Source organism: Oncorhynchus mykiss, chromosome 20 (assembly GCF_013265735.2).
Source record: "Oncorhynchus mykiss isolate Arlee chromosome 20, USDA_OmykA_1.1, whole genome shotgun sequence".
In the NCBI taxonomy this organism is placed as follows: domain Eukaryota; kingdom Metazoa; phylum Chordata; class Actinopteri; order Salmoniformes; family Salmonidae; genus Oncorhynchus; species Oncorhynchus mykiss.
In genome coordinates, this window is record NC_048584.1 from 12,745,283 (window position 1) to 12,771,074 (window position 25,792).

The 25,792-nt window shown below is 41.4% G+C and overlaps 1 protein-coding gene across 1 annotated transcript; it reads left to right on the forward strand.

The window, feature by feature from the left end:
- The first annotated feature begins 411 nt into the window (after window positions 1-411).
- Window positions 412-5,383, forward strand: LOC110498994 (5-hydroxytryptamine receptor 7-like). The gene is made up of 2 exons (XM_021575769.2): window positions 412-1,297; window positions 1,660-5,383. Exons 1-2 carry the CDS (start codon window positions 816-818, stop codon window positions 2,414-2,416), a joined length of 1,239 nt encoding a protein of 412 aa, XP_021431444.1. The 5' UTR covers window positions 412-815; the 3' UTR covers window positions 2,417-5,383.
- The last annotated feature ends 20,409 nt before the right edge of the window (window positions 5,384-25,792 follow it).

Below are 25,792 nucleotides of genomic sequence, written 5' to 3' on the forward strand. Positions count from 1 at the left end.
TACATTTGATTAGGACTACATTTATAGATTTAGCCTACCCAAATTTCCCCTTGCCATTAAAATAGATTAGGCTATAATATGCCCTATATACATCTATGTGGGGAAAGAATGATATTGTTACGTATACCTAGAATAAAGCCACAGGATGGCGCCAAATTATGTGTTTCAAAGTGTATCAATACCCCCCCCCCCCCCCCCCCCCCCCCCCCCCCCCCCCCCCCCCCCCCCCCCCCCCCCCCCCCCCCCCCCCCCCCCCCCCCCCCCCTCCCCACCAGCTTCTGTACTCTCTCTCTCACACACACACACACACACACACACACACTTGGTATATGTGTTGCTCCGTAAAAATAAAAAAAAAACATGAAATTCTGTGATAGGCCTATGAATATACTTTATTTTGACTGAATAATGTCCAACCACACTAGGCTACATCTACGCGGGTTCTTCTGACGTCATCCCGGTATATTCCCTTTCGCCAATAAAACATTTTCTCAGTGAGTTCTTTGCTGCGGTAGCCACTCGCGTGATGGTGACCAATGAATCGCATTACATTTAACAATGTATTACAAACCAAGCTTGTTAACGGGAGTCTGTTTATCCTATTAATCTACTCTATCCCATTAACCTGCTGATTTGGCGCCGGTGGATGGATAACTGGCCTACCGGGACTGGTAATTTGGAAGTTGTGGAAAAGACAAAGGTATCAATTTAGTTGGGAGGAAATTATCATTGTGATTTGATGGATACCCAATGCATTATTAATAACGGATTAATAGGCATTAAAAGAATGGTTCCAATGAAATAGTATTCATTTTATGAGATCATATTTGACCAAAGACCTGATGAAGGAATTTGCCAGGACCAGCATGACTACAGCGGGGATGGATCTGCGTTTGCTGAGAGCGCCCCAAACAACCATCGCAATTTTGCCAACTCTGAGCTTCACGGAAAATGACACCAGCTGCGGGGAGCAGATTCTTAGCCACGGGAATGTGGAGAAGGTGCTTATCGGAGGAGTTCTCACTGTGCTCACTTTGTTCACTATTTGCGGGAACTTACTTGTGGTGATATCCGTGTGCTTTGTGAAGAAGCTGAAACAGCCTTCCAATTATCTAATTGTCTCTCTGGCGGTGGCAGACCTGTCCATAGCGGTGGCGGTGATGCCCTTTGTCAGCATCACGGACCTCATCGGGGGGCAGTGGATCTTCGGACAGGTGTTCTGCAACGTTTTCATTGCCATGGACGTGATGTGTTGCACTGCTTCGATCATGACCCTGTGTGTAATAAGCATAGACAGGTGAGTCAAGATGCCTTCATTAATGATAAACCAACAAATCTTTAATTATTGCAAATGTTCTTGTTTTTTCCCCCCAAAACCATTATCTATGCAGGTTAGTCTAATTTATAAAAAATATATGTCAACAGCAATTAACACCAAAGTACTTGCTTACATTTTTTATTCTACCATTGATGAATAATTAAGAATGGATTTTCATATGTATGTAAGCAGGGCTGTAGCGAAAGCCTGCACACAGCAGCTCTCCAGGAAGACAGTTGGACACCTCATGATCTATACTATCCTCTGTGTGCTATATTTCAATCACATTACTTTCATCAGAGACTTCACAATATTTTTAACTAATCTCTTTGCTGTCACAGGTACCTAGGCATAACTAAACCCTTGACCTACCCTGTGCGACAGAGTGGGAGATGCATGGCGAAAGTAGTTCTGTCTGTGTGGCTGCTGTCTGCTTCCATCACCCTGCCCCCGTTGTTCGGCTGGGCCCAGAACGTCAACGATGACAAGGTGTGTCTGATCACCCAAGACGTGGGCTACACCATCTATTCCACCGCCGTTGCATTCTACATCCCCATGTCGGTGATGTTGATGATGTACTACCGCATCTACCGAGCAGCCAAGGTGAGCGCCGCCAAGCACACCATCCAAGGCTTTCCCAAGGCGGAGGACGAGCGTAACAGTGTTGACTGCGTGGCCGCGGCCTTTAAGCTCCAGAAGGAGGTGGAGGAGTGTGCCAGTTTCTCTCGTCTGCTTAAAAACGACAGGAAAAACATCTCCATCTTCAAGCGGGAGCAGAAGGCGGCCGCTACGTTGGGGATCGTTGTGGGGGCCTTCTCTGTCTGCTGGCTGCCCTTCTTCCTGATGTCCACGGCCAGGCCCTTCATCTGTGGGGTAGAATGTAGCTGCGTTCCCCTCTGGGTGGAAAGGTTTCTCCTCTGGCTGGGCTACGCCAACTCCCTCATCAACCCATTCATCTATGCCTTCTTCAACAGGGACCTGAGGACCACCTACCGTAACATCTTGCTCTGCAGGTACAGGAACATTAACCGCAAACTCTCCGCCGCCTGCATGCACGAGGCCATCAAACTGGCTGAGAGACCGGATCTGGAGATCTAGAACAGTGTTTCTTAAACTTCTCTAACACTTTGCTACACAAGGACCGGCAAACTATGGTTTAGATCAGGGTGTCAAACATTCGACTGCGGCCTGTGGGTGGTTTGAGTAAAAAAAAAAAAAACTCAATGTAGTGATAATGGACTTACATTTTTACAGTCTCTTCACTCTGTCCATCTTGTTAACAATCATCAAAACGAAAGCCTAACAGTCAGGGACCATCAAAATTACAAAAATGAGGTGCAAAATGAGTTTGACACCCCTGGTTTAAATGAAAACTTGGGCTTGACATATGACTAAATTGGAGCAGACAACCATCTGTGGTCCACAGGTCCACAGACCAGGGTTTGAAAAACACTACTCTAGACTGAGGAATCCTATTCCGTTCATGAGTAGAGAAGGCTACATGCATGTGTATAGAATAACTGACATTATTGTTAATACCTGGCACACACAAGAACATTAGATCCACATCTTGTCAGGTTATACACAGTACATTCATTTCACTTAAAGAGTTCATTTTAACACTACCTTAGATAACATATAGTCCCACTCTACAGAGTGTAAAAAGTACTCTGATTGTAGTGTTACATTTTGAGTGTTAATGTAACAATTCATATTATAAAATATTAACATTGCATTTCACGTGCCACTGTTACAGTGATTTTGGGTGTTGTTTTAACACTATTTGGTGTAAAAGCTAAATTTGCATATTTCCCATGGTGCCTTTTCTTTTCAATTGAATTGTAGCGTTACCACCCATGACTATATTTGTTAGTGACAAAGACATGGTTGTTGAATTCTTTCCTTTTAAAGACCTGTTATAATAAAAAATTTAACTTTATGACAATAGATTACATATATCATAAGGCTTTAATTTGCTAACAAATCCTAACTCGCTAACAATTGCTTTACAAATTACAGGCCACATCAGGCCTGCAAGTCCCATTATGCTGACTGGCAAAGGGATGTATAATTCCTTTTTTAAATTCAGCCAGTTAGTATATTCAACAGTTGGAATTTCTATTTACCCTCAACCTGCATTCAGAATGACTACCAGGGTTAGCAACCTGGTCTCAGAGCATTTCGGATTATTCTGTATGTAAATCTGAGACACGCCGTTTAGTATGATATGTTACGTTTGATATGGTTACATAAGACAGATGGTTAGTTAATGTGGGTTTATAACACGGGATGAGTGGGCGTAAAACATGAATATAAGGAAACCTAAACAACTTTGCAACAACATAGCATGTTTGCTAACCCTTCAGCTAACCCTAACACTAACTTTAACCCTTTAACCTAACTCCTAAACCTTAACCCTAACCCCTAGCCTAGTTAACGTTAGCCATCTAGCTAGAATTCATATCATACATTTTTCAAATTTGTAACATCTGGTACATTTTTCAAATTCGCAACATATAATACGAATTGTAATTTGTAACACATAATATGAACTGGGTGATGGACATCCACAAATGAATACATAACATATGGAATGCAACCTATCATACCAAATGTGTGCCTCAGATACAGAATAATACAAAAGAGTTCAATCAAATCAAATTTCATTGGTCACATACACATGTTTATCAAATGTTATTGTGGGTGTAGCAAAATGCTTGTGTTTGGTCTTAGACCAGGTTGGGGTTAGGAGCTATAAAAAAAAAATTGTTTAAAAGGAGACTACCTAAACCATGTGGACTGGAACAACCATTTCACTAATGAGTGCAATAAATCAAACTAATTGATTGGATTAGTTTAGAAACATGTATGTTATTTATCTTGTATAGCATAAGATTAATAAATCAATCAATGTACATGCAAAAACAGATATTAAAACAATCCAACAAAAAAAAGTACCTGCATAGCATGCTGGGAAATATGATAATGATAGTTGTGGTTTTGATGGTACTGGTTTCCTATCCACAGTGTAAAACAATAACTCTGGTTATTAACACTAACACTGGGGTTATTTTACACCAATGAGTGTTAATTTCACTCTAACAAAGGGAATTTAAAGGTGCATTATGCAGAAATTGTTCCACCTTTTCCTGGTTGCTAAAAATATTGTGTTTGAAGCTGGTGTACAAAACCAAACGTGAAAAACCAAAAATCAAATCTTAAAAATGGGAAGCATGAAAATATTTGGTCATGTCGCCCAACAAGTTACATGTTCCAGCTTTAACTCCTGAAACTATTGTGTGCTGTAGCTTGGAAAATAAATAAATAGGACTCTGGATGACAACATAATGATGTTTGTTTCCAACATTAGGGCTGTTTTCCTAAAACAGTTAAATACGGTTTGTGTTTTGTTTCCTTGCCAAGATACTAACGAGTATTGTGATACTAACGAGTATCGTCCCGGCCCTAACTGAAATGCACATAACATTTGTAGATAACATAGCACACTATTGTATTTGATGACAGGGCAAATAATAGTCTACGATTGTAATATATCTCTGTGTATTTGGTACTTGAAATTGAAATCATTCTCAGTGCATAAAGTTTGTGTGAGTAATGTACTTGGTAAAAAAAAAAATGTCAGAGTTTAACAGCATCCGACACAGATGGTGAGTCATGCTTCCAGTTGTGTATTGAGTAACAGGTAAATTATTCATTTTATTGTGTGTTCAAGGAACAACCTTCGAAACCATGTGAAATTGTAATTATTATGTATAGAATGTTGACCAATATCAGAAAGTCATGCAAGACAATCATGTTATAGTAACCTACTTATATCTGAATAGTATGACAGTTGTTGATATGGACGTTTGGTTAAATTTACCATGTACGTTTGTTTATTTGCTCATTTATATTAGCTTTTTTCGACTTGTGTGATAACAGGAAGGAACACGTTGCACACTATGTACTGATGTGTTGATTAACATTTTTGGTAGCCTTTTTTTTTTTTGCCTGATAGTTTTGCGTTTGAAATGGTTTATATTTTACATCAATACACTAGGTCAATACATCATGTTATAATTCTACATTTTGGTCATTTGACAGTGACGTGCTTGTTTCATGCCAAAGCCTAGTTAAACAAAGTATCTAAATGTTGAAGAACCAAAAGGAACACCATGTACTAGAAGAGACCAGAGGATCATAGATCTCTCCTCCCACAGGTGATCAGCATGTTCCTCTTGTCCCTCCACACAACCATCTGATAGGAGTGCTGATCACAAGCTTTAATGTGGAAACGTGATGGGCAGAGCTGTACTCACCAGAGGAGATTAGTATAATTATTAGAACCAAGGCATTAATTGCCTTGCTGGGAGAAAGGCGGGGAAGGGCACAGACTAGAGTCAGACTAAGTAGGTGCCTCTCATTCCATTCGTCAGGCACAACAACAGATGGCAGCCATTAAATCAACAAGCGGTGGTCGTGCTGACTGTAACAGTAAGACGTGGGCACTTTCCCTCAAAACAGCCTCAATTTGTCGGGGAATGGACTACAGTACAAGGTGTTGAAAGCGTTCCACAGGGATGCTGGCCCATGTTGACTCCAATGCTTCCCACAGTTATGTCAAGTTGGCTGGATGTCCTTTGGGTAGTGGACCATTCTTGATACACACGGGAAACTGTTGAGCGTGAAAAACCCAGCAGCGTTGCAGTTCTTGACACACTCAACCCGGTGCACTTGGCACCTACTAAATACCATACCTCGTTAAAAGGCACTTAAACATTTTGTATTGCCCTTTCACCCTCTGAATGACGCAGACACACAATCCATGTCTCAAATTTCTCAAGGTTAAAAAAAAATCCTTCTTTAACCTGTCTCCTCCCCTTCATCTACACTGAATGAAGTGGGTGATATCCATAAATGATCATAGCTTTCACCTGGTGAGGTATCTTTGTTTTTGACCACTGGATGTATAATGAGTGTCAGATTGAGGGGGAATGAATTCAGGGGACTCAGCTGCCGCCTGGATCGGTGCTTCCAAAGCAATTGGCTTGGCTGGTTCTTTAAAGTGGTATTTGTTTTGAGGTGTGAATCATAGACCAGTGAGGGACAGCTTAATTTACAGAATTTTTATTATCCTGTGGCGCACCCTATAGATCACCAATAATAAATAGCAAATCTGCTGTATGGGAGAATTTTAGATACCTCCATTCCCCTGTGCTAGGTTGTGAACAGAGCTACCATTGACGCACATATGACCTTAAAACAACAATTGCATCATGATGAGACAGTGGAACCGAAAGACAATATTACCGCAACTTGAAAACCGCATGGGAGAACTATTCAGACCATTTACCTTTCCCAAGGAAAGACAGAGAGGAACACGCAGTGAGATTACATGAGGACAAACAATAATACAGCAATAGAGGTTGAATGATAATCAAATAAGATTTGATTTGATTTGATTCGAGTTGGAGCCACTACAATGAATCTGTCTCTGACAATAAGCAAGCTTTGTACTCTCGCCGGCCTTTTATTGCTAAAGCAGACATCAGGGACTGCGCCCTCTGAGTAAATGAAATGTGTCTTTGGCTATAGTGACAGTAGCATCACTGAGACAGTGAGGATATTGGAACCAAGGTGTGAAAAAAATGACCTTGAGTTTATTATATTATATATATTGTTCCTAGATGCACTTGCACCATAAATCTCTTTGAATTATCCTAGAAAATGGATTGATTCATCCTCTTAAATGACCCAATGATTTTTCCTTTTCAATGACCCCATGCTAAGTTGACCAGTACTACAGAGAGAAGGAAAGCCACAGAATTCAGTTAAGGATAGAGGTTTTTTCCTCTTGTGCCTCTTGAGGGGTAATGCTCAGTGATAGTTGTTAGGAGTGCTGGATGGACATTGCATTCTTGAGAAATTGCCCTACCTGGCAGGTCCTTTTTTAAACTTCTGTTAATAATTCTCAATCATTAACACTTTTAAAGAGCCCAAAATGTTGAATTCCGGCTGGTCCACAGTCCATACTCTGAATTTCAGCACAGATATGCACATTCAAGGTATAACTGCAGTATGACAAATGGCATTCCATTAAATAGCATGCCACATTAAATCCTCTCTGTGGGAAAAAATAACAAGATATTGCTTGTTACTACTAACCAGGTTTCCATCCATTTTTTTAGTGCGAGTAAAGTACATGTCGGGTGAAAAGTAATGACAGGCCTGATGAAAATTTGGCGGTAAAATTTCCAAAAGTCGACAAAACAAAATACGCCAGACAGGGTGGGACCTTTTGGTGTCTGTAGATAAATTATGTGAGAACTGTCGGTGGAAACGCTTTTATGCTCAAATATTTATGTAATAATCGTATCAAAGTAAACTTGGAGTCATGTGATGACATGTGTTGTCGTCCCATTACGACTCGTCGGGAAAGCGTTCAGTTTATTAGGCTACAGATGAAATTCTGCACACCGCCTGGCATGGCAACTGCTCGGCATCCGACCGTAAGACGCTACAGAGGGTAGAACGTATGGCCCAATACATCACTGGGGTCAAGCTTCCTGCCACCCAGGACCTACAGTATGAGTCATAAGTTTGGACACACTGTTACATGGAATGATGCTGGAGAGACGAAGCAGGCACAGTAAAACATTTAATAAATAACGGACATGGAATGAGACAGGAACAGCGTCAGCAAACAGGTAAAACAAACAAAAGACAATCAATGCAGCAGCAGGTACAGAGCTGGGGAACTGACAAATATAGGGGAGGTAATAAACAGATGATGAGTGAGTCCAGGTGAGTCCAATATCGCTGATGCGCGTGACGAGGGGATGCAGGTGTGCGTAATAGATGATAGGAGGGAGTGATGCAGGGCAGCCTGGCGCCCTCAAGCACCAGGGGGTGGGGGAGAGCGGGAGCAGAGAGCAGGAGCAGAGGTGACACATACCTACTCATCGAAGGGTTTTTCTTTATTTTTAATATTTTCTACATTGTAGAATAATAATGAAGACATCAAAACTATGAAATAACACATATGGAATCATGTAGTAACAAAAAAAGTGTTTAACAAATATTTTATATTTGAGATTCTTCAAAGTAGCCAACCTTTGCTAATGAAAGCTTTGCAGACTCTTGGCATGCTCACAACCAGCTTTACCTTCTAAATTAATCACTGACAGTGTCACCAGCAAAGCACCCCCCACACCATCACACCTCCTCCTCTATGCTTCACGGTGGGAACCACACATGCGGAGATCATCCGTTCACCTACTCTGCTTCTCACAAAGACACGGCGGTTGGAACCAAAAATCTCAAATTTGGACTCATCGGACCAAAGGACAGATTTCCACTGGTCTAATGTCCATTGCTCGTGTTTCTTGGCCCAATCAAGTCTCTTCTTATTGGTGTCCTTTAGTAGTGGTTTCTTTGCAGAAATTAGAACATGAAGGCCTGATTCACGCAGAGTCCTCTGAACAGTTGATTTTGAGAAGTGTCTGTTACTTGAACTTTGTGAAGCATTTATTTGGGCTGCAATTTCCAAGGCTGGTAACTTTAATGAACTTATCCTCTGCAGCAGAGGTAACTCTGGCTCTTCCTTTCCTGATGCGGTCCTCATGAGAGACAGTTTCATAATTTTTGCGACTGCACTTGAAGAAACTTTGAAAGTTCTTGATATTTTCCATATTGACTGACCTTCATGTCTTAAAGTAATGATGGACTGTCGTTTCTCTTTGCTTATTTGAGCTGTTCTTGCCGTAATATGGACTTGTCTTTTACCAAATATGGCTATCATCTGTATACCTCCCTACCGTGTCACAACACAACTGATTGGCTAAAACGCATTAAGAAGGAAATCAATTCCACAAATTAACAAGGCACACCTAATAATTGAAATGAATTCCAGGTGACTACCTCATGAAGCTGGTTGAGAGAATGCCAAGAGTGTGCAAAGCTGTCATGGCAAAGGGTGGCTACTTAGAAGAATCTCAAATATAAAATATATTTTTATTTGTTTAGCACTTTCTTGCTCACTACATGATTCCATATGTGTTATTTCATAGTTTTGATGTCTTCACTATTATTCTACAAGGTAGAAAATAGTAAAAATGAAGAAAAATCCTTGAATGAGTAGGTGTGTCCAAACTTTTGACTGGTACTGTATATACTAGGAGGTGCCAGAGGAAGGCCCAAAAAATTGTCAAAGACTCCAGTCACCCAAGTCATAGACTGTTCTCTCTGCTACCGCACGGCAAGCAGTACCGGAGCGTCAAGTCTAGGTCCAAAAGGCTCCTTAACAGCTTCAACCACCAAGCCATAAGACTGCGGAACAATTAATCAAATGGCCACCCGGACTTACATGGACCCCCCTCCCCTTTTTTTTACACTGCTGCTACTCGCTGTTTATTATCTGTGCATAGTCACTTTACCCCTACATGCATGTGCAAATTACCTTGACTAACCTGTACCCCCACACATTGACTCTGTACCGGTACCCTCTGTAGATAGCCTCATTATTGTTATGTAATCTTATTATGTTACTTTTTAATTGGATTTTTTACCTTAGTTTATTTAGCAAATATTTTTCTTAACTCAAATTCTTAAACTGCATTGTTGGTTAAGGGCTTGTAAGTAAGCATTTCACAGTAAGGTCGACCCCTTCTGCATTTGGCGCATTTGACAAATAAAATTTGATTTGAAGTTATGAAGAAGTTCACAGAGTGGTGGTGAAAGTGCAGGGTGATGAGCCTGACGCTCCTTTCCAATAAATATGGAGGGTCTTATTCTGCTGACATGATCATCGATGATTGGCTGCTGTTTGACAAATAAAAATATTATTGCTCTTTTGTTCACAATAATCTCATATATGTTATACCTGCACTGTATCTGTGAGCTGTTGGCTAGAGCGCATGTGCCAATACAAGAGTGGGCATACTCGCTCTATAACAATTTTTTAGGGGAGAAAACCATATTTAGTTGAAGTTGCGATGAAAACCCATTTAACTTGTTTTTTTTTGGTACATGGAAATTTAACCGCAAATTTGTTTTTTTTTAATGTTCACTACGTCATCATGCACAGCCTTTTATCCCACGAGTCAATTTGATGGAAACACATCTCTGGTAGGAAAATGAGCATATCATTTTTAGGTGGATTTTTGAATATTCGCATCCTTGCTGGAATATCCTTTTTAATTTACCTTTCCACTTTATAGGGCAGAGATGGAATGTCCACGGGGCAGGCAGCATCACAAAATCCTCTTCTAGGGTAGACTTTTATGCTCTAATTTCTCAGTCTAATAAACATCCTAATAAATCAGACCTTATTATAATTAGACTTTTTTTTTTTAATAAGTAGAGGGGGAAGTTGGAGCTTAATTGAAGTAAAAATCCTGCAGACACGTGGTGCATGGTGCTCCCGTGGGCCATGTCTTGAAGCAGTGTCTACACCCCTCCACCCATGGTGAGGTAAACATGGGCAGGGCCGTGGTGCTCAGAGACAAAGGAGTCTCAGGTCCAATAAATCATACAGTCCAGTGGAATATTCCCCCATGCATTTAGAGAAGCAGACTTGTGTATTAATAGACCACCACTAGCGGAGTTCTGACACAAATTGGACATGAAGCTCGCTGAAGATTCTCATTAGGTGGAGAATGAAGAAGGTGACACTGGGTGTTGGGATCGTCAGATAGAGGGTGTACATGCAATCCGTCATCGGCGTCATTACCATTGGATGAGTGTGGGTGGGACAGGCTGGTAGCAGCAGCTTCTGTGAACTGTGGACCACATGTAGGGCTTATGCATTGCCACTGAGATATTCAATTGACCACTACTCAAATGGATAGAAATCTCTGTAAATGATATAACATGGCTGAAACCTCCCAGGCCTCCCTGTGTCTGTCCATCTGTCCAGTGTCTCACTGCCACCCAGACCTCTGTCCTTTGCCCTGCGGACTCTGGGGGACATTGAGAGGAAGTGTGGGATTAATACCAAACGACAAAAGTCAGGGATAAACAGCTGACAGCAAAACTCTGAAGGTAATGCACTCAGAAAACCCGTAATTCATCCGTATTGAATTCATCACACCTGGAGATGAGATTGAATTAAATCTATACACTTCCATCACCTTTTTTCTTGTAGGTGCAAACAGGATTCATTGGATGACTTATTTTAATACACAAGGGACTGATAGACAAGATTGAATACTTCAGAATTGTGATGAGTCAAATAAGTTATTTCACCCTATTTAGAGACAGAGAAAGAACAATGACATGTACTGTTCCAACAAAATAATTTCCTCATGGCAATAGCACTTCATGCAAATTCAATGTCAAATGCTGAGCAATGGTGGGTAGTCAGGCACTAATCCATTTTAGATGGCATGATCAACTGAGAACCAAATTCAATTTTAGGTACTTCAGTGTATTTCAAGGTCCTGCTATGCATGTTGGATAGCAGAGATCACAGTCCTAATTGTCCCATTATGTTGTCTCGCCTGCCTAGCAGATGCCTGGTTGGAAGTACACCGAACAAAAATATAAACTCAACATGCAACTATTTCTAAGATTTTTACTGAGTTACAGTTCATATAAGGATATCAGTTGATTAAAATAAATTCATTAGGCCCTAATATATGGATTTGACATGGCTGGGAATACACATATGCATTTGTTGATCACAGGTACCATACGCGTCGATCCAGAGCATTCCACACATGCTCAACGGGTGATACGTCTGGTCAGTTTGCAGGCCATGGAAGAACTGGGACATGTTTGGTTTTCAGGAATTGTGTACAGATCCTTGTGACATGAGGCTGTGCATTATCATGCTGAAACATGAGGTGATGGCAGTGGATGAATGGCACGACAATGGGCCTCATGATCTCATCACTGTATCTCTGTGCATTCAAATTGCCATCGATAAAATGCAATAGTGTTCATTGTTGTAGCTTATGCCTGTCCATACCATAACCCCACCGCCACCACGGGGCACTGTTCACAACATTGACATCAGCAAACCGATCGCCTACACGATGCCACACACACAGTCTGCCATCTGCCCGGTACAGTTGAAACCGGGATTCATCTGTTAAGTGCACACTTCTCCAGCATGCCAATGGCCATCGAAGGTGAGCATTTGCACACTGAAGTATGTTACAACGCCGAACTGCAGTCAGGTCAAGACCCTGGTGAGGATGACGAGCACACATATATGAGCTTTCCTGAGACGGTTTCTGACAGTTTGTGCAGAAATTCTTTGGTTGTGCAAACCCACAGTTTCATCAGCTATCCGGGTGGCTGGTCTCAGATCATCCCGCAGTTGATGAAGCCAAATGTGGAGGTCCTAGGCTGGCGTGGTTACACATGGTCGGCGGTTGGAGGCAGTTTATGGTAGAGAAAATAACATTACATTCTCTGGCGACAGCCCTGGTGAACATTCCTGCAGTCAGCCATCAAAACATCAGTGTGTGACTAAACTGCACATTTTGGAGTGGTCTTTTATTTTTCCCAGCACAATGGGGTAAATCAGTTTTTTCCGTTTTTGATATGCCACACCTATCAGGTGGATGGATGGATTATATTGGCTCACAAACAGGGATGTAAACAAATGTGTGCACAAAATTTGCAAGAAATAATATTTTTGTGCATATGGAACATTTCTGGCCTCTTTTATTTCAGCTCATGAAAAATGGGACCAACACTTTACATGTTGCGTTTATATTTTTTTTCAGTGTATATTACCACACTCTTATTTCATTGAGGTCTCTGGACAGCCCCATCAACTGAGACACTGCAGGCCACCAAGCTCAAATATAGATCTTCAAAGACGAGCTCTACTATCTCATGTTTTTCATATCATTATCAATAAGATTTTTTTTTACCACGTTGACATTGCCGATAAAAGGTACATATCAAATCTGTACAGTAAATTAAAACAATGTCATGGAAAGTAGTACGTCTTCATCACTAGTGTGTCATTTTAATGAGGCCATAGCAAACTGGGCCGATCAGAGGAGGACCTCCACACAGCACACACCAGCCGGTTCTCACACACGCCCTGTGGAATCCTAATCAGGACATCAAGGCTGCTGCAGACCCCAGACCAGACAGCATGATAAGGTTACAGACCCCCTCCCCCAAGGCCCCACCAGTGTCCAATTCCACCTTACAAGTTCAGATGATGATCACATAACCAATGCAACAAACGTGTCAACAAAAACATTAATCAGTGTGGTGGGACGTCTGTGCTACACTGCCTGCAGTGTCTTGTTTGAATATCAGGCGACCTAATTTAGACAAAAAATGTACAGGGCATGTTGCTAGTGTCCTATGAACAATTAACATTGCCAGCGCTTCTATCGACTTTTAAAAAGTATCTCCCGCTTTGCTGCTTGGCTGAATTCAGTGTTCATTTGGCTAGTTCTGAATCTATAAAAACGAATGGGCAGAACGCAAATAAACACTTGTTACGTTCCCAAGCAAGAAAACCAAATATTGTTGCTCAAACAGAAGGGAGAACAAACAAAGAATCACTGAACAACAACCAAAACCAAACTGATGGGGTTTTATGAGGGGTTCTGAAAGACGCTCATGAGGGTGTCCACTGAAAGTTGCATCGCAACAACAATTGGGACCTAAAAGACACCCACCATGAGCGCCCACAAAATTTGCCTAAATTGAGGCCAACCAAAAGAAAAACACACACCAAACTTCAAGACAGGAAGCAAACCAAAAAGGTGGAGCAAAACAAAATCAGATAAAGGATTGTTTGCCATTCTTAAATAGCACCTAGGCCAGCCCAGCTGAAATACCTTCCCACCAATGAGATAACAACCAGCAAAGGTGTAGCACATACGGACTAAATCTAGAATCGGCTTCCTATTTCGCAACAAAGCCTCCTTCGCTCATGCCACCTAACATACCCTCGTAAAACTGACTATCCTACCGATCCTTGACTTCGGCGATACAAAATAGCCCCCAACACTCTACTCAGCAAACTGTATGTAGTCTATCACAGTGCCATCAGTTTTGTCACCAAAGCCCCATATACTACTCACCACTGCAACCTGTATGCTCTCGTTGGCTGGCCTTCACTACATATCCGTCGCCAAACCCAGTGGCTCCAGTTCGTCTATAAGTCTTTGCTAGGTAAGGCCCTGCCTTATCTCAGCTCACTGGTCATCATAGCAACACCCACCTATAGCACGCGCTTCAGCAGGTATATTGCACTGGTCATCCCCAAAGCCAACACTTCCTTTGGCCGCCTTTCCTTCCAATTCTCTGCTGCCAATGACTGGAACGAATTGCAAAAATCTCTGAAGCTGGAGTCTTATATCTCCCTCTTTATCTTTAAGCATCAGCTGTCAGAGCAGCTTACCGATCACTGTACCTGTACACATCCAATCTGTAAATAGCACACCCGACTGACTACCTCATCCCCATATTATTACTTACCCTCTTGCTCTTTTGTACCCCAGTATGTCTATTTGCACATTATCATCTGCACATCTAATAACTTCAGTATTATTGCTAAATTGTAATTATTTTCACATCAATGGCCTATTTATTGCTTACCTCCCTACTCTTCTACATTTGCACACACTGTACATAGATTTTTCTATTTTTCTTTTCTATTGTGTTATTGACTGTACGTTTGTTTATGTGTAACTCTGTGTTGTTGTTTTTGTCGCACTGCTTTGCTTTATCTTGGCCAGGTCGCAGTTGTAAATGAGATTTTGTTCTCAACATGCCTACCTTGCTAAATAAAGGTGAAATTAAAGATTTAAAAACAGTAAATTGAGCTTTCCTCATAGTCTCGAGGAAGACCATAGTCAACGGTGACAGCAGCAGCCACAGGCAGAACATCACTACCAGTTTACACTGACTTCTCCGTCCAATCATATGGTTTCAACATGTTGACATGACACAGGCAGGTTTTCTTCCTGCGCTCCGGTGTGGCAATGATGTAATCCAGGTTACCATTTTTTTTTACTATGGGGTAAGGGCCTGAAAAGCGAGCCTGCAATGGTGGGCAACGAAACCAGGTCTTGGCCACATCAGAATTGTCTCTGGGTCTCGGGCCTTTCGATCGTACCAAACTTTAATTTTCATTTGCGTCTTCTCCAGATTATCACTGGCAAACTCACAGGTGTGGTGTAATCTGTGCTAATGTTCTCCAACAGATTAGTTTTTGTGTTTAAGGTGTCATCCTGCAACAAGCTCTCTCTCAGCAAACTCTGACATGATGTCCAAACACGAGTTCATTCGTACAAAAACCGAGAGATTCCTGAATAACCTCCTGCGCTGTAAACAGCACAAGAGGAACCTCTTCATCCCAGTCTTTCTCAAACTCAAAACAGTAAACTCTCAACATAGACTTCAAAGTCTGATGAAATCTCTCAAGAGCAACTTGAGAGTCAAGGTGGTAGGCAATAGAGGGTCAATGGGTGTTGTAGGAATTTAATTCCTATATGTTCATTGACCAATTAAATTGTAACAAAGCAAAACACTTTCTAAGACGTTTCTAAGAATTTGTAAGGTTCTTATTTGCATAAAATAGACAAAGACCAGTCTCAAAATATACAATAGCGTTTATTCCCGAGAGCTCTGCTCAAAATACCATGTACATTAGTTTATATACCATTCTAACCTACGCACATACATACACACTAACATTAGGATTCTCTCTTTTTCTACTGAAGTCTCACCACAGTTTATCACCACTCAGCTGACAGTTCCAGGCCCCCCCAGATACGGGAAACCTGGAGGGGCACTCCTTGTCCTATCTTATCTCTCCAGAGTTATAGCTGGGTCGGTTCAAACACAGGTTAAGGATCCTCTTTGTTTTCGTTAGGCACACACATGCATTCCTCTCTTCCCCCCCCCTCCAACCCAGTTGGAGCTGTGTTTATTATTTTTAATTACTCCTTGTTCATGCTACATAAACGCTAATCCCTAATGGTTAAGTTTCTGGGTAGAAATTATTTAATAATTTATCTTAAATCTTGATAAAATATCTTAACAATGGGTTACACTAAACTGTTGTAGCACTTGCTGGAAGACCTTTGACATGTAATTATATCCTTGGTCTGACTGCACTAGCTGCAAAAGTCCAAATGTTGAAAATAATTTCACCAGGGCCTTAACAATACTGGGAGCTGTGATTTTCCTCATTGGAATGGCCTCAGGAAAACAAGTGGTTATGGTTAAGAGAAACTGGTTACTAATCTTGGCTTTGGACAAAGGACCAATACAATCCACCAGAACCCTGCTGAAAGGTTGGTCAAAAGCAGGAATAGGCTGCAAAGGTGCAACTAGTACAGCTTGATTTGGTTTACCCATCCACTGACAAACGTGACACAATTTACAGTAAGCCACAACATCCTGTTTCAGACCAGGCCAGAAGAAATTATGCAACATACGTCTTGTTGACCCCAAGAGGGCCTGCCATACTACCATCATGAGCCAACCTCAGTATCTCTTGTCGAAGTGTAACTGGAAAGACAATTTGAGATACACTGGGCCAATCGTCTTTCCCAGAAGTAGTGCGAGAACATCATTTCCTTATTAGAACCCCATCTCTGTCAAAGTAAGCCTCACAAACTTCCTCAAACTCCTCCTCCGGACATATTTCAGCAAAAAGAGGGTAGAGGGAAAAATATTTACTCTGTTCCACAATCAGCTGCTTCCTTGAGATCGAAGTGTCAACTTTAGGGTACCTCTCTTCCTTTGGGGTTTTCAAAGGAGAAGTCAACTCAGGAGGTTTAGCAAAATCAGGATCACCCATAAAGGTATCGGACAGATCGACCATGGTGGAATCGCTGACATCCTCCAGAACACTAGACCTTCTTAGACATACCACGTGTAACAGCACATGCTGGGAACAATCTAGGGTACTTTTCTGATAACCCATCAGGTTTCTCTACTCTTGGTTCCTTACAAATGGCAGGATTCGGCACAACCTTCCCTCCAGCCAAATCATTTCCCAAAAAGAATGATACTCACTTCACCGGTAGGCTAGGCCTCACTCCAACGACGACGGAAACAAGAAATAAGATCAGACTCGAGTTCCACATTATACAAAGGAACTTCCATGCAACCCATCCCCACACCTTGTACCAACACACTGTAAACAGTTGCTGAAGTGCCAGACAAAAGCAAAACACCCCGCTTAGTGAGTCTGCCAGATCAGAAGCAGTAGGGATGACCAAGGATGTTCTCTTGATAAGTGCATGAATTAGACAATTTTCCTGTCCTGCTTAAGCATTTAAGATGTAACTAGTACTTTTGGGTGTTACGGAAAATGTAAGGAGTAAAAAGTATACTATTTTCTTTAGGAATGTAGTGAAGTAAAAGTAGTCAAAAATATAAATAGTAAAGTAAAGTACAGATACCCCAAAAAAACTACTTAAGTAGTACTTAAAAGTATTTTTATTTAAGTACTTTACACTACTGATTAAAACGTCCCCTAACAACCAGCTGAAATGCCATAGAGGCACCAATTCCGATCATTCCATATGTAAGGTGAAAGGAAATGAAAGGCCAATTTACCTAACTCTCTAGACACCAAAAGAGGGAACGGGTTTGATAACTTGTCATTTTAAATCTTAACAGCAATGTTAGGTAAGTCGGAAGTATGTGGAGCAGGGCTTTGTAAACAAAAAGACCGTAATAATGTGGGTTTATGCCTTGGGGGAGATCTTCATGGGCTATACTCAGGATAGCAAGTTGGTGGTTGAAGATATCCCTCTAGTGGTATGGGGGCTCCTTTGGCAAAGTGGGTGGGGTTATATCCTGCCTGTTTGGCCCTGTCCCGGGGTATCGTCGGACGGGCCACAGTGTCTCCCGACCCCTCCTGTCTCAGCCCCCAGTATTTATGCTGCAATAGTTTGTGCCGGGGAGCTAGGGCCAGTCTGTTATATCTGGAGTATTTCTCCTGTCTTATCCGGTGTCCTGTGTGAATTTAAGTATACTCTCTCTAATTCTCTCTCAACTGTTCTGCCTGCAGCTATGGAACCCTGACCTGTTCCCTGGACGTGCTACCCTGTCCCGGACCTGCTGTTTTCAACTCTCTAGAGACAGCAAGAGCGGAGACACTCTTACTGATCGGCTATGAAAAGCCAACTGACATTTACCTGAGGTGCTGACTTGCTGCACCCTCTACAACCACTGTGATGATTATTGTTTGACCCTGCTGGTCATCTATGAACATTTGAACATCTTGTCCGTGTTTAATTATTATTATTATAATCTCCACCCGGCACAGCCAGAAGAGAACTGGCCACCCCTCAAAGCCTGGTTCCTCTCTAGGTGCCGGCCTTTCTACTGAGTTTTTCCTAGCCACCGTGCTTCTACACCTGCATTGCTTGCTGTATGGGGTTTTAGGCTGGGTTTCTATACAGCACTTTGTGACATCAGCGGATGTAAGAAGGGCTTTATCAATACATTTGATTGATCTGGCCAGGTCACAGTTGTAAATGAGAACTTGTTCTCAACTGGCCTACCTGGTTAAATAAAGGTGAAATAAAATAAATAAATACAATCTACGTAACTTAAAAGATGTCTAGCCAGCCTTTAGGTAAATAATACAGTGATGAGTCTTCTGTGATAAAGCAAAGGGCGCTATGAAAAATGGCATCCAAGGGTTAAAGAGTAGAGGCATCTGCACTTTGATAAATAGTGTTGTGGAATGTCTTATAATGGACACTCAAAGGCAATATTACATGAATTACTCTTTATTGTCAGCAAGCTGGAGAGGTCAGAGTCAAACTTAGATGTATAAAGTACCGGTCTGAAGTGAGATCTAAAAGTGCGTTCCTTAAATAGAGCCTTTACACGGCTACATAAAAACCTACATAAACAGGATCTCATTGGATTGGTTCCTACGTGTGACTGGCTCAGTCTCCTACCTTAACTTAAAGAACATATTCTGGGCGTTCTGCCAGATGGTCCTACGGAGGGGGTCATGACGGCCCTCCCTCGTAATCTTTACCAGAAACAGGCAGGAACCAAGAATAGTTTATTACACCAAAGATAAGATGCACAAAGTAACATTTTCTTCCCAATAGTATCACCATAATCAAGAACAGGTAGAAAGGTTGACGACACAATCTGCTTCCTGCTGACTAGAGAGAAACCAGATCTGTTTTTGTAAAAAACAAATCCACGTTTCCATTGGAACACAGGAGTGATGGTTGCTGATAATGGACCTCTGTACGCCTATGTGGATATTCCATTAAATAATCTGCTGTTTCCAGCTACAATAATCATTTACAACATTAACAGTGTCTACACTGTATTGCTGATCAATTTTATGTTATTTTGATGGATAAAAAATTTGCTTTTCTATCAAAAACAAGGACATTTCTAAGTGACCCCAAACTTTTGAACGGTAGTACAGAGAAACTTTTATAAAGTCCTCCGAGTGACTTTAAATCAAGGTCAATTGGGAAATGGAATTAGGGTGCGGTAATTCAGTCTCAGATTACCATCGTGTTAATGACAAGGTTAGCACATCCTTAATGACATAAGCAATCTTAATGTTTCAGTTCAGCTGTCCATAAACGAAAGCTTGTCTCCAAAGCTTCCTCAACCCAACTTCAAATGCATCAGCAAACATTTCCTCTGCATGTTGAAATAAGCAAAGCCATTTTTTTCAAGTGTCAGGGAGTGACATGGTAATAGAATTCAGAAACATTTTCAATTACGAAATGGAATGACTGGGCAAATAAGATGAGAGAATCAAACTGCATCCCAGAACTCAGGATGAGGATATGACTCAACTCCAAATGCATGTTTTCCCCAGATGAATGTGAAAGGCCAATTTAATACCTTATTTATTTATTTATTGGATGGAAGACAGAATATACTGTTTGCAGCTATTGTAATCCAATAGTCATAGTAAACCAGGCCTTCTACACTACCGGTCAAAAGTTTTAGAACACCTACTCCTACAAGGGTTTTTCTTTAATTTTTACTATTTTCTACATTGTAGAATACAAGTGAATACATCAATACTATGAAATAACACATATGGAATCATGAAGCAACCAAAAAAGTGTTAAACAAATCAAAATATATTTTATATTTGAGATTCTTCATATAGCCACGCTTTGCCTTGATGACAGGTTTGCACACACTTGGCATTCTCTCAACCAGCTTCACCTGGAATGTTTTTCCAACAGTCTTGAAGGAGTTCCAACATATGCTAAGCACTTGTTGGCTGCTTTTCCTTCACTCTGCGGTCAGACTCATCCCAAACCATCTCAATTTGGTTGAGGTCGGGGGATTGTGGAGGCCAGGTCAACTGATGCAGCACTCCATCACTCTCCTTCGTGGTAAACTAGCCCATACACCAGCACACCATAACACCTCCTTCTCCATGCTTTATAGTGGGAAATACACATGCAGAGATAATCTGTTCACCCACACCGCATCTCACAAAGACACGGTGGTTGGAACCAAAAATCTCCAATTTGGACTCCAGACCAAAGGACAAATGTCCACCGGTTTAATGTCCATTGCTCGTGTTTCTTGGCCCAAGCAAGTCTCTTCTTATTGTTGGTGTCCTTTAGTAGTGGTTTCTTTTCAGCAATTCGACCATGAATCCCTGATTCACACAGTCTCCTGTGAACAGTTGATATTGAGATATGCTGCTACTTGAACTCTGTGAAGCATTTATTTCGACTGCGATTTCTGAGGCTGGTGACTCTAATGAACTTATCCTCTGCAGCAGAGGTAACTCTGGGTCTTCCATTCCTGTGGCGGTCCTCATGAGAGCCAGTTTCATCATAGCGCTTGATGGTTTTTGCGACTACACTTGAAGAAACTTTCAAAGTTCTTGACATTTTCCAGATTGACTGACCTTCATGTCATAAAGTAAGGATGGACTGTCATTTCTCTTTGCTTATTTGAGCTGTTCTTGCCATAATATGGACTTGGTCTTTTACCAAATAGGGCTATCATCTGTATACCCTCCCTACCTTGTCACAACACAACTGATTGGCTGAAAATGCATTAAGAAGGAAAGAAATTCCACACATGATCTTTTTAGAAGGCACATCTGCTAATTTAAATGTATTCCAGGTGACTACCTCATAAAGTTGGTTGAGAGAATGCCATGAATGTGCAAAGCTGTCATCAAGGCAAAGGGTGGCTACTTTGAAGAATCTCAAATATAAAATATATTTTGATTTGTTTAACAGTATTTTGGTTACTACATGATTCCACATGTGTTATTTCATAGTTTTTATGCCTTCACTTTTATTCTACAATGTAGAAAATAGTAAAAATAAAGAAAAACCCTTGAATGAGTAGGTGTTCTAAAACTTTTTACTGGTAGTGTATGTATTTACCCTGGAATGCTCATCACGGGACTGAAATTGTGACTGAAATTTCACACCCCTTGGATTTCTTCACATTTTATTGTGTTACAAAGTGGAATTAAAATGTGCCATTTTTTTGTCGACAATCTACACAAAATACAATTATTTTAATATATATACAAAATTCATAACTAAAATAGTATTTGCATAAGTATTCATCCCCTTTGTTTAGGCAAGCCTAAATTAGTTCAAGAGTCAAATTTGGCTGAATCAATCACATGGACTCACTCTGTGTGAAATAATAGGGGTTGACATGATTTTTGAATGAATAACCCTTCCTCTGTCCCCCATACATACATACATACAAGTTCGAATCCCCGAGCTGACAAGGTACAAATCTGTCGTTCTGCCCCTGAACAGGCAGTTAACCCACTGTTCCTAGGCCGTCATTGAAAATAAGAATTTGTTCTCAACTGACTTGCCTAGTTAAATAAAGGTAAAAATAAAAATACATTCAACATCTGTTTGGTCCTGCAGTCAAGTATTGAATTGCAAGCACATATTTAACTACAAAGACCAGGGTGCTTTTCGAAAGCCTCAAAGAAGGGCAGTGACTAGTAGATGGGTAACAATAACAAATCAGATATTGAATATCTCTTTAAGCATGGTCAAGTTAATAATTATGCTGTGGATTATATATTAAACCACCCAGACACATCAAAGATAGTGTTCCTTCTCAACTGAGCTGCTGAACAGGAACGAAACTGCTCAGGGACGTTACCATGAGGCGATTGGTGATTTTAAAACAGCTACAGAGTTCAATGGCTGTGATGGGAGAAAACTGAGAATGGGATCAACATTGTAGTGACTCCACAATAATGACCTAAATGACAGAGTGAAAAGAAGAATACAAGTATATACAATACAAATATTCCAAATTATACAACAGGTGGGTCTAATCGTGAATGCTGATTGGTTAAAACTGCATTCCAGCCTGTGTCTATTCCACAAATTACCACAGACTAAATCTATGACGTTAAAATGCTGATTTACTCTGTTCCATCTGACTGCGCAATCCACTGTCTCATCAGCCCAGCCAGGCAATTTATACATTTGATCTCCACTATAAAAAGCAGATAGACATTACGAATCCCCGAGGTGACAAGGTAAAAATCTGTCTTTCTGCCCTTGAACAAGGCAGTTAACTCACTGTTCCCCGGTAGGCCATCATTGTAAATAAGAATTTGTTCTTAACGGACTTGACTAGATAAATAAAGGTTAAATCAATTTAAAAAATAAATACATCCTTTCATTCCGTTTTCAACAGCGGAGATTTGTATTAACCTCGCTGTCTGTCTCTCTGACATTTGCAACATTGTTTCAATATTCAAATCTCCAGCTGTCACATCGTAATGACCATGTCGGGAGTCGGGACGAGACAAACAGGCAGGTAGTTTTTCTCAGCCAGAAAAAAATCATGAATCAGTCATATTTTTATGGATATATACACAAAGAAATATCCATAGAAAACAGGTCAAACGAAACAAAGTGCATCTAGTTTGCAATCTTTCCAGATTCAGTTTGAAGTGATTGTGTTAGCTTGTGTTGTTGGCTAGCTCCTCTGAACAACAGTATCTTGACAAGAGACCACATTTTCTATGCCAGGTAAAATCTCGCCTCGTTAGCTCATTGTTATGGATGTATAAATGTCACTGGAAATCAGCTTAAACAAATGCAAATGCAGCTACTATGAGGTTGGATTAATACTGCCCTTTAAGTGTTAGAGCTTTTTGAAAAGACTGAAATTCAGCCTGTTTTGGTGGGATTGGGTTTTGGCCTGTCACTAAGCGTTTAATTAGTCAATGGACCAATAAGAAAGAGAGTTCAAAACCTCTCTGCCAATAACAGCTAGTTTTCAGTTTTCCCCTCCCCACTCCCAGAAAGTCAGAACAAAATTCTTTCAGGAGAAATTACTCTTGCACCACAGTCTCCTTCAAACTCAGGACCCTGGTACTGAACACCTCCCTCTGCAACTGGATCCTGGACTTCCTGACGGGCCGTCCCCAGGCGGTGAAAAATGTAAGAATGCTGAGAATGATGAGCTCCAAGCTCATCATCAAGCTGGAGGCCCTGGGACTCAACCCCGCCCTGTGCAATTGGCTCCTGGACTTTCTGACGGGCCACCCCCAGGTGGTGAAGGTAGGAAACATCTCCACTTCACTGACCCTCAACACTGGGGCCCCACAAGGGTGCGTTATCAGCCCCCTCCTGTACACCCTGTTCACCCACGACTGCGTGGCCATGCACGCCTCCAACTCAATCATCAAGTTTGCAGAGGACAACAGTAGTGGGCTTGATTACCAACTACGACGAGACAGCCTACAGGGAGGAGGTGAGGGTACTCGGAGTGTGGTGTCAGGAAAACAACATCTCACTCAACGTCAACAAAACAAAGGAGATGATCGTGGACTTCAGGAAAAAGCAGAGGGAGCACCCCCCTATGCACAACGCATCACTGGGGGCAAACTACCTACTCTCCAGGACACCTACAGCACCCAATGTCACAGGAAGGCCAAAAAGATAATCAAGGACAACAACCACCCGAGCCACTGCCTGTTCACCCCGCTACTATCCAGAAGGTGAGGTCAGTACAGGTGCATCAAAGCTGGGACCAAGAGACTGAAAAATAGCTTCTACCTCAAGGCCATCAGACTGTTAAACAGCCATCACTAACTCAGAGGCTGCTGCCTACTTACAGACTTTAAATCATTGGCCACTTTAATAAATGGACCACTGGTCACTTTAATAATGCCACTTTAATAATAATGTTTACATATCTTGCATTACTCATCCCATATGTAATATACTATAATTTATACCATCTATTGCATCTTGCCTATGCCGCTCGGTCATTGCTCATCCATATATTTATATGCATATATTCTTATTCCATCCCTTTACTTAGATTTGTGTGTATTAGGTAGTTGTTGTGGAATTGTTAGATTACTTGTTAGATATTGCTGCACTGTCGGAACTAGAAGCACAAGCATTTCACTACACTTGCAGTAACATCTGCTAACCATGTGTTTGTGACCAATAAGATTTGATTTATTATAGAAGATCTAGTGTAGACTTTTGTACACTGAACAAAAATATCAAATGCAACAAGCAAAAATGTCGAAGATTTTGCTGAGTTACAGTTAGTGGAAGGAAATCAGTCAATTGAAATAAATTCATTAGGCTGTAATATATTGATTTCACATGACTGGGAATACAGATATGCATCTATTGGTCACAGGTACCTTAAATAAAAGCTAGGGAAGTTGATCAGAAAGCCAGTCAGTATCAGGTGTGACCACCATTTGCCTCATATAGCACGACACATCTCCTTTACATAGTGTTGATCAGGCTGTTGATTGTGGCCTGAGGAATGTTGTCCCACTCCTCTTCAATGGCTGTGCGAAGTTGCTGGATATTGGTGGGAACTGGAACATGCTGTCGTACACATCGATCCAGAGCATCCCACACATGCTCAATGGTTGACATCTCTGGTGATTATGCAGGTCATGGAAAAACTGAGACATTGTCAGCTTCCAGGAATTGTGTACAGATCCTTGCGACATGGGGCTGTGCATTATCATGCTGAAATATGAGGTGATGGCAGCAGATGAATGGCACAACAATGGGCCTCAGGATCTCGTCACAATATCTCTGTGTATTCAAATTGCTATCGATTTTACAGCAATTGTGTTCGTTGTCCGTAGCTTATGCCTGTCCATACCATAACCCCACCTCCACCATAGGGCACTCTGTTCACAACGTTGACATCAGAAAACCGCTAGGCCACATGACATCATCCCAGGCATCTGCCCGGTACAGTTGAATCCGGGATTCATCTGTGAAAAGCATATTTTTAGAGTGAGCCAGAGGCCATCGAAAGAGAGCATTTGCCAACTGAAGGTTACGACACCGAACTGCAGTCAGGTCAAGACCCTGGTGAGGACAACGAGCACGCAGATGAGCTTCCCTGAGACAGTTTCTGACAGTTTGTTCAGCAGTTCTTAGGTTGTGCAGACCCACAGTTTCATCAGCTGTCTTAGTGGCTGGTCTCAGATGATCCGGTAGGTGAAAAAGCCAGATGTGGAGG